At 40.9% G+C, this 11,728-nt stretch overlaps 3 protein-coding genes across 5 annotated transcripts; 1 reads left to right on the top strand and 2 right to left on the bottom strand.

Moving 5' to 3' along the window:
- Positions 1–23: 23 nt before the first annotated feature.
- On the bottom strand, positions 24–9,965 carry LOC119546277 (androgen-induced gene 1 protein). Of its 3 annotated transcripts, XM_037852451.1 has the most exons (4): positions 9,816–9,965; positions 8,936–9,154; positions 1,350–1,570; positions 24–739 (listed from the first exon to the last, which is right to left on the bottom strand). In XM_037852451.1, exons 2-4 carry the CDS (start codon positions 9,131–9,133, stop codon positions 415–417), a joined length of 744 nt encoding a protein of 247 aa, XP_037708379.1. In that variant the 5' UTR covers positions 9,134–9,154; positions 9,816–9,965; the 3' UTR covers positions 24–414. The 3 variants fall into 3 exon arrangements, with proteins under 3 accessions (XP_037708379.1, XP_037708380.1, XP_037708378.1); XM_037852452.1 differs by lacking the exons at positions 8,936–9,154; positions 9,816–9,965 and adding an exon at positions 3,179–3,389; XM_037852450.1 differs by lacking the exons at positions 8,936–9,154; positions 9,816–9,965 and adding an exon at positions 2,071–2,367.
- On the bottom strand, positions 5,039–7,770 carry LOC119546275 (protein amnionless). Its single transcript, XM_037852448.1, has one exon. The coding sequence runs from the start codon at positions 6,702–6,704 to the stop codon at positions 5,127–5,129; it is 1,578 nt and encodes a 525-aa protein (XP_037708376.1). The 5' UTR covers positions 6,705–7,770; the 3' UTR covers positions 5,039–5,126.
- Positions 9,966–10,752: 787 nt separating the features above from the next.
- Positions 10,753–11,457, top strand: LOC119546278. The gene is made up of 2 exons (XM_037852453.1): positions 10,753–10,982; positions 11,041–11,457. The coding sequence occupies exons 1-2, from the start codon at positions 10,891–10,893 to the stop codon at positions 11,378–11,380; spliced, it is 432 nt and encodes a 143-aa protein (XP_037708381.1). The 5' UTR covers positions 10,753–10,890; the 3' UTR covers positions 11,381–11,457.
- Positions 11,458–11,728: the final 271 nt, after the last annotated feature.

The raw sequence follows: 11,728 nt of genomic DNA, 5'->3' as shown, positions 1-11,728 counted from the left end.
TGTTGGTTTGGAGTGCCTTGATATGAGGTTGTTGCAATCGAGAAGGCGACTTTACTTTTTAAAAACCGAAATAACACTACAGCTATAATCTCAATTACAATGCAATTCGTAATAAGAATAGAATGAATATCATTAGCAAACGGTTTTCTCCATTACGATTAAGGACTTTCACAATTCATTAGGGATTTAAAATATATTAGCGAGTTTGTCAGGCAAGTTCAAGTTTATTCATTTTCACATATCTTGTGCGACTTCTTCAGTCTATTTCACAGTGTATTACTATCCTAGGCTGAGAAGATCGAACAATATAGACAAAATAAATAATCGAGACTGGTCTGAGTCGTCAATCATTATTTGTATTTTGTGGCTAATTAAACGCGACTACATGGAACAGAAACGGGTCACAGCCTACTCCTAGTTGGATTTGCGCTTGGCCAGCTTCACCTCCTTGGCCCAGACGGTGTTGTTGAGGAACTCGCCCAGCAGATAGAGCGACAACGTGAATCCCACGACGGCCGCGAAGAACAGGATGCGCTGCGGAAGTTGAAGGACCTCCAGGACCGGGTAGACCCAGACGCCTGAGTAGTGCTTCACCACGTGAATCCAAACTAGATAGGCGCCCATGAAGATGGCCAGTCCGGCGAGTCCCTGGCTGCGTTTCGGGTACGAGCGGTACGAGATGAACATCTCCAGGACGATGAAAACCACGATGTTGGTGTGCAGAACATGGTTAAGCCAGCTGTAAAAGGCAAAGTAGTGGATTACAAGTATGTCAAAATAAATATATAGTGACATGGAGGCCTTATAGACTCTTCTTTATTAACCTACCCCACAAAGCTTTTTTCTTTATATTACTATTCTTACTATTAATAACTTTTAAGGAGACTATAAATTTCCATTAAGCATTCCCACCACGTGCTTTGCTATATCAAGCAATGTATGTACGTGAATAAAAAAATTAATTAGACTTAAGTGCAAGTCAAATCGCTAACATTTTAATGTTAAAAATAAACTGAGAAAGTAGATAATGGGGTCTTGAGGCTGACATTTTAATAGGTTCATTGCTGATCCAGCTTTTCTTCAAAAGCTAGGCGGGGAATTTTAGGCAGAATTCGAGATAAAACAGATATTGCTCATGCTTTAAATACGACTCCGGGATGTAAACAAAAATACGATAATAACGTAAATAAAAATATCTGTGGCATAAACAATAATTTTTGATGACAATTGTTCTTGCTTAACTGAAATTTTATATGCCTGGAATCCTAATCCGATAATGATTCACATGGCTTCAAGTATGGGCTAGGAAAGGAACGTAGGTATGTATTCCACTGATTTTGAAATCTCACCTGGGGAACACGGGGTCCAGCACCTTGGGGAAGACCAGCTCTCTATCGATGGCGTACAGGGTCCAGAAGGTCACGCCCACGTTGACGGCCACTGGAAAGGCCAATGTGGCCATCAGCCAGTCCTTGAACCTGCGCACCGCCGGAGGTTTCTTGGGGGTCAGCTCATTGGTGCCCACAAAATCGTTGACGAGCGATACAATATAGTACAGTGCCTGAATTATCTGTAAGTGGAAGAGCATTTGACGTGTGTGAGATAATGCGTCTAGATTTGAAGGGTTGCTTAAGTGGAGTGGAAGGAATTAAAGCTGACGAAAAAAGTTTTACTTAGCATTTCCTGTAAAATTTAAGGGACAATTAGGATTTTTTAAAAATGTTGTGTGGTTTAAAAACCAATCGGTTTGGGAGGAATTATATTTCAAAATGAAATTACATTAAATTAGTATTAATTAAATATAAACTTTTCAGTTAACTAATAACATTGGCAATTATTTTCATTAAAGTTTAGCAGATTTTAAGATTTTATAAAATTAGTTATGAAATTCATCTTAGGGGATGCTTTATAAAAGCCATAGATCACCTAAGTGAGAATGGATGCATGTTCTCTGTGTAGCTTAATGGATGCGTGTGAACCAGTTAGGCAATCCAACCGTGCCAAGAAACAAACCGAGTGAACTTTAAACCGCGTTCTGAGTTCGTGTATCTAATGGGAGATGGAGATTACCGCATCCAAGAACGTTAGATATTTGAATTTTCCCCCCCAGGGGTGATGGATCCGCATCTCCGGCTCGGTGGTGGGGAACTCGACGTAGGAGTAGTCGTAATAGATGCCATAGCAGAACTGCACGGCCGCTGTCAGGTGGAGCAGGGTCCTCAGGGCGCCGTAGACGCCCTGGTACAGGGGGCTTCCTCGCACCGATGCCATTTTCCTGCTGCAGCTTCTCTGCTCACGATTGATTTTCCACGGCACCAAAACACAAACAAACCGGTCTGGTCCGTCGCTCTGGAAATACTACTGCTTGCAACCACCCCCAAAAGGGGCCGAGCGGAGAATCAGTGTGCCCGAGCCGGAGCCGTGCCAGAATACCAGGTGTGCAGATACTTTTATCTTTCCCTGGGCTTGTTGGGGTATGCCGGATCCGATGCAATCTTTGCACCAGTAACGAAACCCATATATTTATATAGCTTTTTGGACCCATGCCTGTTTTGGGACTTCATCAGTTTATTTTGGATTTCATTTTATTAGATTTTATTTTAAAAAATTGTTTCTCAAAGGGGAAAAGTTAAAAGGCTAATTGAAAGATATTATCCAAATTCAAAGCTTTAACTGATTCTCTATTAATTTAAAATCAGAACTGATTGTCTGGGTTCCTTTTTCCAAATTCAAAGTTTATTGTCTTTAAGCTAGTCTTTGAGCCAATCCTGTGATGTTAAAATTTATTTTTAAGAGTATCTCCATTATATGACTCTTAGTCTTTTTTTGAGAAACCATATAAGGAATGTATATTTTTTAATACTCACAAGACAAACACGAATTTAAAAATCAAATTGAATTATCTTTTTTTTAATAAAAAAAAAACCGCCTTTAAAAACAAACCGTCAAGATGACCAATACACCAAGTGTTAGCAAATCATTAAGATTGTTATCCCAAATCTGGTGCTTCCATGCAGGATCTACACAAAAATTTTCCGACGTCCGTATCTTTATGGACTACAAGTGATTAGATTCGTGTGTTTGTATGTGATCGAACTAGAAAATCAGGGTGATATGTATCTCTTTATCACTTCGTTTAACCGGTGTTTTTATTTCCTACATATACTTATCGGCTTACCGCACAAATAAAAGTTAGAAACTTGAATTTTCCGGCGAAGGGCACCGTGTTGGGCATGTCGAGTGTGTAGAAAATGTACACGCCATAGTTGAACTGCAGCACGGCGGTTAAATGGAGGAGAAGTTGCACCGCCTTGTTGAAACCCGGCGATGTGGAACCTTTGCTCTTCGATTTTGTCTTGGGCTTGACCATGCTGAACCTACTGGTGCCAGATATGTACTGATTATAGTATAGCCAGAGTCCAGTCACTAGAGCAATTGCCTATGAATGTGCGGTTGCATACAGTGATCACCCACTAATTGGATTTCCATTTTGATTTACAGATGTTTATACTTAGTTCCTAAAAACTATTGTAAAGAATTTCTGTTCATTTCAAAACCAAGTAGTTATCATTTCTATAGTTATAATTTAGGGGTTCTTAACAGACAATCCCTTAAATTTATTATTTAATTCGAATTCCTATTCCTTTAAAAAATGTAATTTAAGTGCTCACTGTATGTATTTCGCTTTCGCTTTGAAACTGATAAGGTGCGCTTATCTGCCGCACTCTCAATCGCCGTGGTACGAAGTATTTCCACTCGAGAATGAATTGACAGAAGCTAAAATAAAATCTGAAATCAAGCGCTTAATCCGCATCGGAACTGGTCTCCGTCCTGCCCCCATCCCATATCTACAGTGGTCGGCATAAGTATTTTGACAAAATAAAAGTTAAGTATACTCATAACTTGAATTTACTTCTTGTAAACTATAGGCATCAATGGAAAGGTAATTTCAATGCCGTTTGAATGATACAATACATTTCTTTACCCATTCAGTACTTATTGAAAAGGACGAATTTGTGTAAATCAACTTTGAAATTTAAAAAAAAAACTTTTTTCCTCGTCTTGAAAACTTAAATTTTTTGATGCAAAAAGTTTCTTCAAACAAAAATAATAGTAACTGCAAAAAGAATTTTTCAAAAATCATTTTTCTTATATTTTTTATGAATTTTTGAAAATGCTTAAAAACAGGCATTTGAGCCATATTTTTGTCTTTTTCATACAAATTTTTTCCGACATTGTCACCTTCAAAAAATCATAAAAAATATAAGCAAAATGATATTTGAAAAATTCTTTTTGCAGTTACTATTATTTTTGTTTGAAGAAACTTTTTGCATCAAAAAATTTAAGTTTTCAAGACGAGGAAAAAAGTTTTTTTTTTAAATTTCAAAGTTGATTTACACAAATTCGTCCTTTTCAATAAGTACTGAATGGGTAAAGAAATGTATTGTATCATTCAAACGGCATTGAAATTACCTTTCCATTGATGCCTATAGTTTACAAGAAGTAAATTCAAGTTATGAGTATACTTAACTTTTATTTTGTCAAAATACTTATGCCGACCACTGTATGTTTATCCTATAACAAACTAGGGGGAGGCACGCGTCTTTTCAAGAGCGTTCTATGAATAGATGTGGATACACATAAACCATATTTATGAGCCGAGACAAAGGCTCCTCAAAATATGTTCGCAGCTAATGGCAACTATCGATTTGGATTCCCGGCCCCCCGCAACCACCCCCTTTGAAGGTCAAGGAGCAAGGCCATCGCTACAAAAGACGACGTCATTTAAGCCCCGCTAACTGAATTATCTGGTATCATTATCAGGTGCTCTTTTGTTTCTTTGTGCTTTCGTTACACGCTACTTATCGATTGTGCGTTAGTAATTGATTTGCGGCTATGTAACATCCAAAAATATCCATCGGTATCCGCCTCCAACTTATTAATGGATCAAACTCTTGGTCAACTCTTAAAACAATATGCCACAACTATCATATCCGTTAATGAATAAATATTTAATTGACAGGGCCGTAGATTAGAATTCCAAATTATGGAAAGCACGTCAGATAAAATTATTTATATATTTATACAGAGGATTATAAAACATTTTCTTATAAAATATAATCCCATTAGATAGTCTCCTCGTCGGTTTCCGCTCCGCAGACCTCCAAGTTGATTTCCGTAAGCTCCTGTTCATCCACCACACTGCCTGCGTCTAGATCACCCGTCTCTATTCGAGGGGCACCCAAGACTTTTTCCTGTTCCTGCGACTCCTTGGATGCCACTTCAATGGCTGCTCCCTGCTCGAACATGGGATTGTCGAAGGCCCGTTCCCGCACTTCGCCACTTTCAGGGTCGTAAGCCATTATTCCCAGACGATCCACACCAGAAGCTCCTCCTTCACTGGAGCCACCACCTGCTCCCCCGTTGTCAAAGCGATTGAACAGCAGATTGCGGCGCAGCCTCACACCCAAGTGGTGCCACCTCCAGCGCCGGGGATCGTGGATCCATTGGGGTATCCGATTCAGGTAGGGGTTCTCCGGCATAAAGTGCGCCAAAATGACAACGGAAACCAGTCCCACCAGGGCCATGCAGAAGAGGATCAGAACAATCGAGGAGAAGCTCACATTCGGATTGTAAGGTCGACCAGAAACCTTTAGCGTAGTGCCAGTTTTATTCCAATAATCGAGCTGCGGTTGCAAGAATTCCATGCTCTGTTCGCTATACTTAAGGCGATCAGTGAGTACAACCTGCAAGAAATTTCCAAACTGTTGGGAGCCCACAAACTCCACATGGAGCTGGATCTGGTCCTTCTGGCCGATGAGCTTATTTAATTTGGCTATTAACTCTTTTTTACTGCCCTCAGTGCAATGACTCGTGGGTGTGGATAGAATGGCCCCGCAGATGAGGCAACAGGATCCCAAGGGTCGAACTGGCGACAGGCAGTGGGGCGTCTCGCACTGCTCCTGAACATTGTGGCACACCGGTTCCACCAATCGCTCAAAGTCCTTGTGGCAGCCACAGAGCTCTCCTCTGTAGTACTCCACCTGGACGTCCTCGGCGTTGTGAAAGAGAAATTGCCCCAAATCTCGTGGGATCAGTTCCTCCAAATATGATTTGGAAATGGAAGAGCCAGCCAAGATTAGTTGTCCCAGTCTCAGGTGCTGGACATTTTCGAGGTCGAAGGCCAGTGGGCCGTGGCCCTTGATTATAACCTGCTCGTCATCGCAGGGAATCCTCTCAAGCTCTGGCGTGGATGTGGAGAACTTCTTCTTAGATTTGTCTGTCCAAGTGCCAGGATCGAACCATTTACTTGATTTGGGTGGCTTCAAGAAGGCTTTCTTGTCCTCACTCTCACAGGCGGAGTTCTTGTTGGAACCAAAGGTAATGGTTGATTCCTCGGCCAAGAGAATCGCCCCCTCTTTTGCAAACACCAAACCATCAATAGATAAATCCTCGGGCAAAGGCAACAAGGCTGGATAATATTCCGGAAAGACGACCAAGTCCTGGGCACATGGCATGTGGTCATCTATCCAGGCGGAGGGATGGTTAAAGTCCAATCCACCGCTGTACCACTTGGTGGCTTTTGCCACTTGGAGCCAGATAATAAGCCAGATCAGCCACTGCAGCCACATCATGCGAACAGAGTGAGTTCCGAACTGAAATTGTAGTTTGTCGGAGAATTTCACTCGTTGCAGATGCCTCATATTTGGGGGCGTTTTATTTCATCGTCGCTTCGCCATCTGCAAGCCCCCAATAAATTCTGGGTAACAATCAATGTGAAGACCTTTCAACGAGAGCAAATAAACCAGGGAAATGGGACAGCAGATGTAAACAAAATCACAGGCAGATGGGAACAATGAACACCCTATAAGAATAAATGGTTATTATTCACTATTAATCAAAATATCAAAGGTGCTCGTGGGAACCCACGTCTTTGGGGAATTTTCCGCACTCCCACAAATTTTGTCTGGCCTTTGGTATAAAAAATTCACTGCATACTTTCGATCACTTAATAAGTGATATTAAATCACTGTACACTTTCAAGTACAAACATGTTAAAAGATATGCAAATAGTTGCTAAATAGTCTAAGATCTTTAGGAATAATGTATTTCCGACTTTTTAAAAACCGTAAAAGTTTGTCGGCTAGCAAAACTTAAGGATCGCACGCTCCATAAATCTTGCTCTAAAAATATTTCCCCAATAAATCGTTCAAAATCGAACAGATTGAACGGTGTCCAGACAACAAACATATGTAGTGTCTATACTATAGGTACTATATAGATTTGGCCTAGAACATACCCACATTATTTCTCTTTTGCTTTAGCAATGCAATTGTTTGTCGGAAAATAGTTGAAGTTTATTTTTTATTTTGATTGCGCAGATATAAACAATTTTCCGCCGATCCCATGCTTGACGGAAGCCATTGGAATGCCCAGAAGAAAGGCAGAAAACAAATCGGCAACAAAAATAATTAAACCGGATGGTAATGGCACCGAAAAATACTCGTGCTTGTATCGAGGGACTACATAAAAGCAGTTTTCCAACCAAGAAAAACCAGCGAATGGAGATCTGTAGATATAAAGCACTTTATGCTTCCCAGATCAAAGTACTTGTGGGCGGGGCGGGCGGCATTAATCAAGGGCACGCAAGGTCGTGCAATAATAAACTAAATACACTTCAATCCGCACGGAAACGGTAACATTATGCCACATGAATTACGGTCAAAAAGGGTGGGGTGGATTTAATGCAAAGAAAATCGTCAAACAAAAAAAACAGTCATCGAGATACTAAAATATATCGTTTTAAAATGTTAAAAGAAAAAAATTAAAATATGTATCAAAATAAAATCTGAAGTAGGACGAAAGAAAGTGCATTAAATGCACTTAAGACCCAAAAAGGCATCTTCTTTGTGGGTCATATCAGTAATTTAAAATATTAATTAAAATGGTTTTCTTAAACGGCCTTTATTTTCTTACTTATCGACTCTTAGTTATTTTCTTTGTGACTGCGAGATTTTTTGCCCAGATCTGACCACGAAAATCTATAAGCAGTAAAGGTCTTGTATTCCAACTAATTTACTACCAAATTAAGAATCTGAATTCAAATAATTAGTGTCTAGGAATTTTCCTTTCAGTCAAAATAAAAATTTTCCAGAGTATGGACGCACCTAAAGACATATTTATTTACCTATCCGAAAATGAAATTCGCCTGTCGACGATGACAACCACTTTGAGATATTTGCTTGTGTTTTCCTTTGTGGCCAAGTAGCTGCGAGAAAAATGCAACACCATCGATTTTCTAAGCAATTTTAACGATATGTAAATGAGGCATCGGAAAGCACCGAATACCAAATCGAAGCCAACTGCCGCGTATGGCACATTTACATTGCCGCCCATCAGATAATCTGGCATTCGTCAGTTCCATAAATTCTGCGGCCGCAGAGGGCAACCAGAGTCGAAGCCGAAAATCTGGAAAGGCGCGAACATCTGAGCAAATAAATACTTGGGGCGAAAAGAAAAGCAGAAAACGATTGCATTTTTGCATGCAAAGTATGTGCAGCAGCAGTTCGGATGAGGAAATTCGGCAGGCGCAGCAGCTCTCGTATCTGCCAGATACTCCTCCGTATTTCGTATTCCACAGTTATTGACCCCGCCGGGCCGATAAAAAAAGCATGGGAGTATGGAAAACACCGGGGAGGGGCGATCCCCAACGAGCAGACAAACAAATAAACAAACATATGGCAGACATTAATGCGAACAGCGGCGTGCGGGCGTAATAATAAGAATAATTTTTCCTTTCGCTGATTTCTCTGGTCCCGACACTTGAAACATCCAGAGGCTGGCCGCATTTCCGACTTGTTTTTTAATTTCCCATAATTTATCACATATCTTGAGTAGATGGTTTCAATGGAGGCATTACAATAAATACACTTACCAGCGACCAATAGGACAGGAATTTGATTTTCTGGGGCAACGATTCCGGCACCAGGCGGCGATTGAGGCTCGTCTTCAGCTTGTAGCTCCGCTGGATCTCGAAGGAGCTGTAGTAGAGCCCATAGGCGAATTGGCCCAGGGCACAAAGGTGTATGATTGTCACGAAGACGCGAGACTTGTAGAGCTCAACTTTGGTCATCTTGAAGGTTTTTCACGGTTCCTACACGAAAAAAAGCCAAGGGGAACTTTGAGTTACATAGTCAAAAATATTACAACTGTTTTTCGTCAAAAGTGTGTTTTTAAGGCATTCGAATTTCATGGTTTTTCAATACATATCCTAAAGTATGTCTCTTTACACAATTTTTACAGACTTTAAAAAAAATAAAATAAAAATGTGTTTTGGATTAAATATAATAGTACTTGAGTGCCTTAAAAAATTGTTTTAAATTTTACAAAATAATGATTTTAATTTTATTAATAGTGTCCATTGATTTTAAAAAATCTAATTTGAAATAATTTTCAGATCTTTTATATTTTTTCTCTGTACGGTATTTCACTAATAAGAGCACAAGAAAACGTCGCCAAGGTGTTTGGGCCCTTGAGTCAAGACACCTCGCGTTCGTCAGCCCAAAGCGCGCACAAATTTAAATCAATATTTGCGTCACCGACATAAATATTTTAGCTCCCCAAAACTTTGGCGGAATTCCTCGAAAAAAATATAGAACACCTCGACGGCACCAGAAGAAGTTCCCCGTGGCTCTTGTTTATAAATCGGTTATGTTCATAATTTGATGGTTTTTATGACCCTTAAAAACAATTGTTGATTGTTGCTCATTGGATTTCCACACTCTAAACAAATCACCAGGTCTTGGCACACGCACGCTAAGTATTTTCCTGATTTCAATTTGGCTTTCCTCGGGGAAATGCTCGGCAGCGATTTTCCCTTGACCGCGGGCACAACTGAGCGTGTGGAAAACTGGAGTCGCACTGTTTGTTGCCCATACGCCGTGTTGCCTCCTGCCTTTTGTGCTCGTTTTCATTGTACTTGTGCTGTTGCTTCTGTTTCTGCCTCGGTTCCTCGGTTTTGCGGTGTCGCTCCTCCGTTTGCTCGCCTCAGGTGCGTGCTGCGCATGTCCGGCGCGGATTGCGGACCCGGACTCCGGTTTTCGCATTCCGGATTCGGGAGTGTGGGCTCCGGTTTTATGCGTTAATGATGGCCAATCACCTGAATGAATTCTCCACCCACTCTGCAGCTCATTGAGATGTATGCTCTTAAGTGAGTAACCAGATTAGTGGGCCAAATGCAGTCATGGCTAAGAAGATAACTTTGCGGGGCGATGATTATCTGGTTTTATTTTTAGGAAAACGCCTGGAATTGCGTCAAAGAAATAGATAAGAAAGTTTAAAAATAAAAAGACAAAAAGTTTATTTGAACACAGATAGAATGTAGGCGCGCCAAGCCATATCGATGTAAAGCTATCTTAAAAATTGCACGCTCGATTTTAGGAGTTACTAAAGGTATTCATTTGGCGACCGAAATTCATACTTTGGTGTTTAAAAAAAACGAAATATCTTTCACTTTAAGCGGTCGTTACTTTAAAAAGTAAATTTAAGACTTAAGTTTTAAATTCATTTTTCCCGGGCTATGCTATGGTTTTTCTTTACGAGATATAGTTTTAAATTATTCTTGAAAATGTGAGTGCTATGAATAGTGATCAAGTGAATATCTTACCCATTCAAATATGTTTTTGAAAATCGATTTTTCCGGCCCGCCACGGCCAAAAGGTAAAAGCATGCTTCCGTAAGCTGGCCACTCTCTTCCCAAGTTGCTAGTGTTTTTCATTCAAATTTAAGTCATGTCGTAACCCGAAACGCCTCTGAAACCAACCAACCCGACACCCAAATTCCCAGTGCAGGCATTTCCGGAAAACTCCAGCTTCAGATCAGCACGCAGACATGTCGACCATCTCGAAGATCACTTTGGGCATGGCGGTCTCTGTTTCCACGGCGATCATAGGTTATGTGCATTATAAACAGTCGGCAGACCGGTAAGTGAGCTTTTGATATGGCCAATCAAATCTATAATCTGCATACTTCACCTTGCAGCCTGAGACTCCACGACGGCGTCTTGAGGGATGTGGAGCAGCAGCAGCGCCGGAAGCACGAGAATACCTACACGCTGCAGCAGCAAATAGACATGACCAAGCAACTGAGGGCCAGGGAGGCATCCAGCAACTCCTCCGACACGCCCGTACCTCCATCGAACACCCCCTCGCAGAGGAACCTCCAAGCGGGGACAGAGGCGAAAGACACGCCCACACCGAGTGCCCAGGAACCCGAGCTTCAGCAGCATCCGGAGCAACCAGGTGCCGAGGAAACCGGAGATGCCTCGCCGGCTGAAGCGGCCACTCAGGAAGCTCCCAGCCCTCCATCAGACGTAGCTTGATCACCGAAATGCCTTCCATTGTGCACTAAATACTAGAGAAACTCGGGTTAAATGAAGAAATTGGTTGCTAAAAAGTAGACACTAATTGATTACCTTTTATTTAACCGGCTGTCCCTTGATCTAATTTCTTTTTTTGACGGTCGATAACAGATCTTGTTGTTAGCTGATGGCATTTTAAACTTGAATACCTTTGTTGATCACTGCCGGTAGGTGAACCCTTCTGTTAATAGAGATATCCTTAATATAAGAAGTAACTTATAAGAGAACCTTAAGATATCGTTTAATAAATAGCAATTTATAATTATAATGGAGAAGGTTTTTGTCAAGGGCGTAATGCTCACCAATCCT

This window comes from Drosophila subpulchrella, chromosome 2L (genome assembly GCF_014743375.2).
Source record: "Drosophila subpulchrella strain 33 F10 #4 breed RU33 chromosome 2L, RU_Dsub_v1.1 Primary Assembly, whole genome shotgun sequence".
NCBI classification, from domain to species: Eukaryota; Metazoa; Arthropoda; class Insecta; order Diptera; family Drosophilidae; genus Drosophila; species Drosophila subpulchrella.
Note: the sequence above shows the minus strand (reverse complement) of the source record. Positions and strands in the feature narration are given on the sequence as shown.

What these genes read in the sequence shown, in the direction of transcription:
- LOC119546277 (XM_037852450.1), bottom strand. Translation starts at nt 2,271, where the DNA reads ATGGCATCGGTGCGAGGAAGCCCCCTGTACCAGGGCGTCTACGGCGCC. An exon ending in ATCTAACGTTCTTGGATGCG is followed by an intron (nt 1,571 to 2,070) that starts GTAATCTCCATC and finishes TTCCACTTACAG; the next exon opens with ATAATTCAGGCACTGTACTA. An exon ending in CTGGACCCCGTGTTCCCCAG is followed by an intron (nt 740 to 1,349) that starts GTGAGATTTCAA and finishes TGCCTTTTACAG; the next exon opens with CTGGCTTAACCATGTTCTGC.
- LOC119546275 (XM_037852448.1), bottom strand. Translation starts at nt 6,704, where the DNA reads ATGAGGCATCTGCAACGAGTGAAATTCTCCGACAAACTACAATTTCAG.
- LOC119546278 (XM_037852453.1), top strand. Translation starts at nt 10,891, where the DNA reads ATGTCGACCATCTCGAAGATCACTTTGGGCATGGCGGTCTCTGTTTCC. An exon ending in TATAAACAGTCGGCAGACCG is followed by an intron (nt 10,983 to 11,040) that starts GTAAGTGAGCTT and finishes TTCACCTTGCAG; the next exon opens with CCTGAGACTCCACGACGGCG.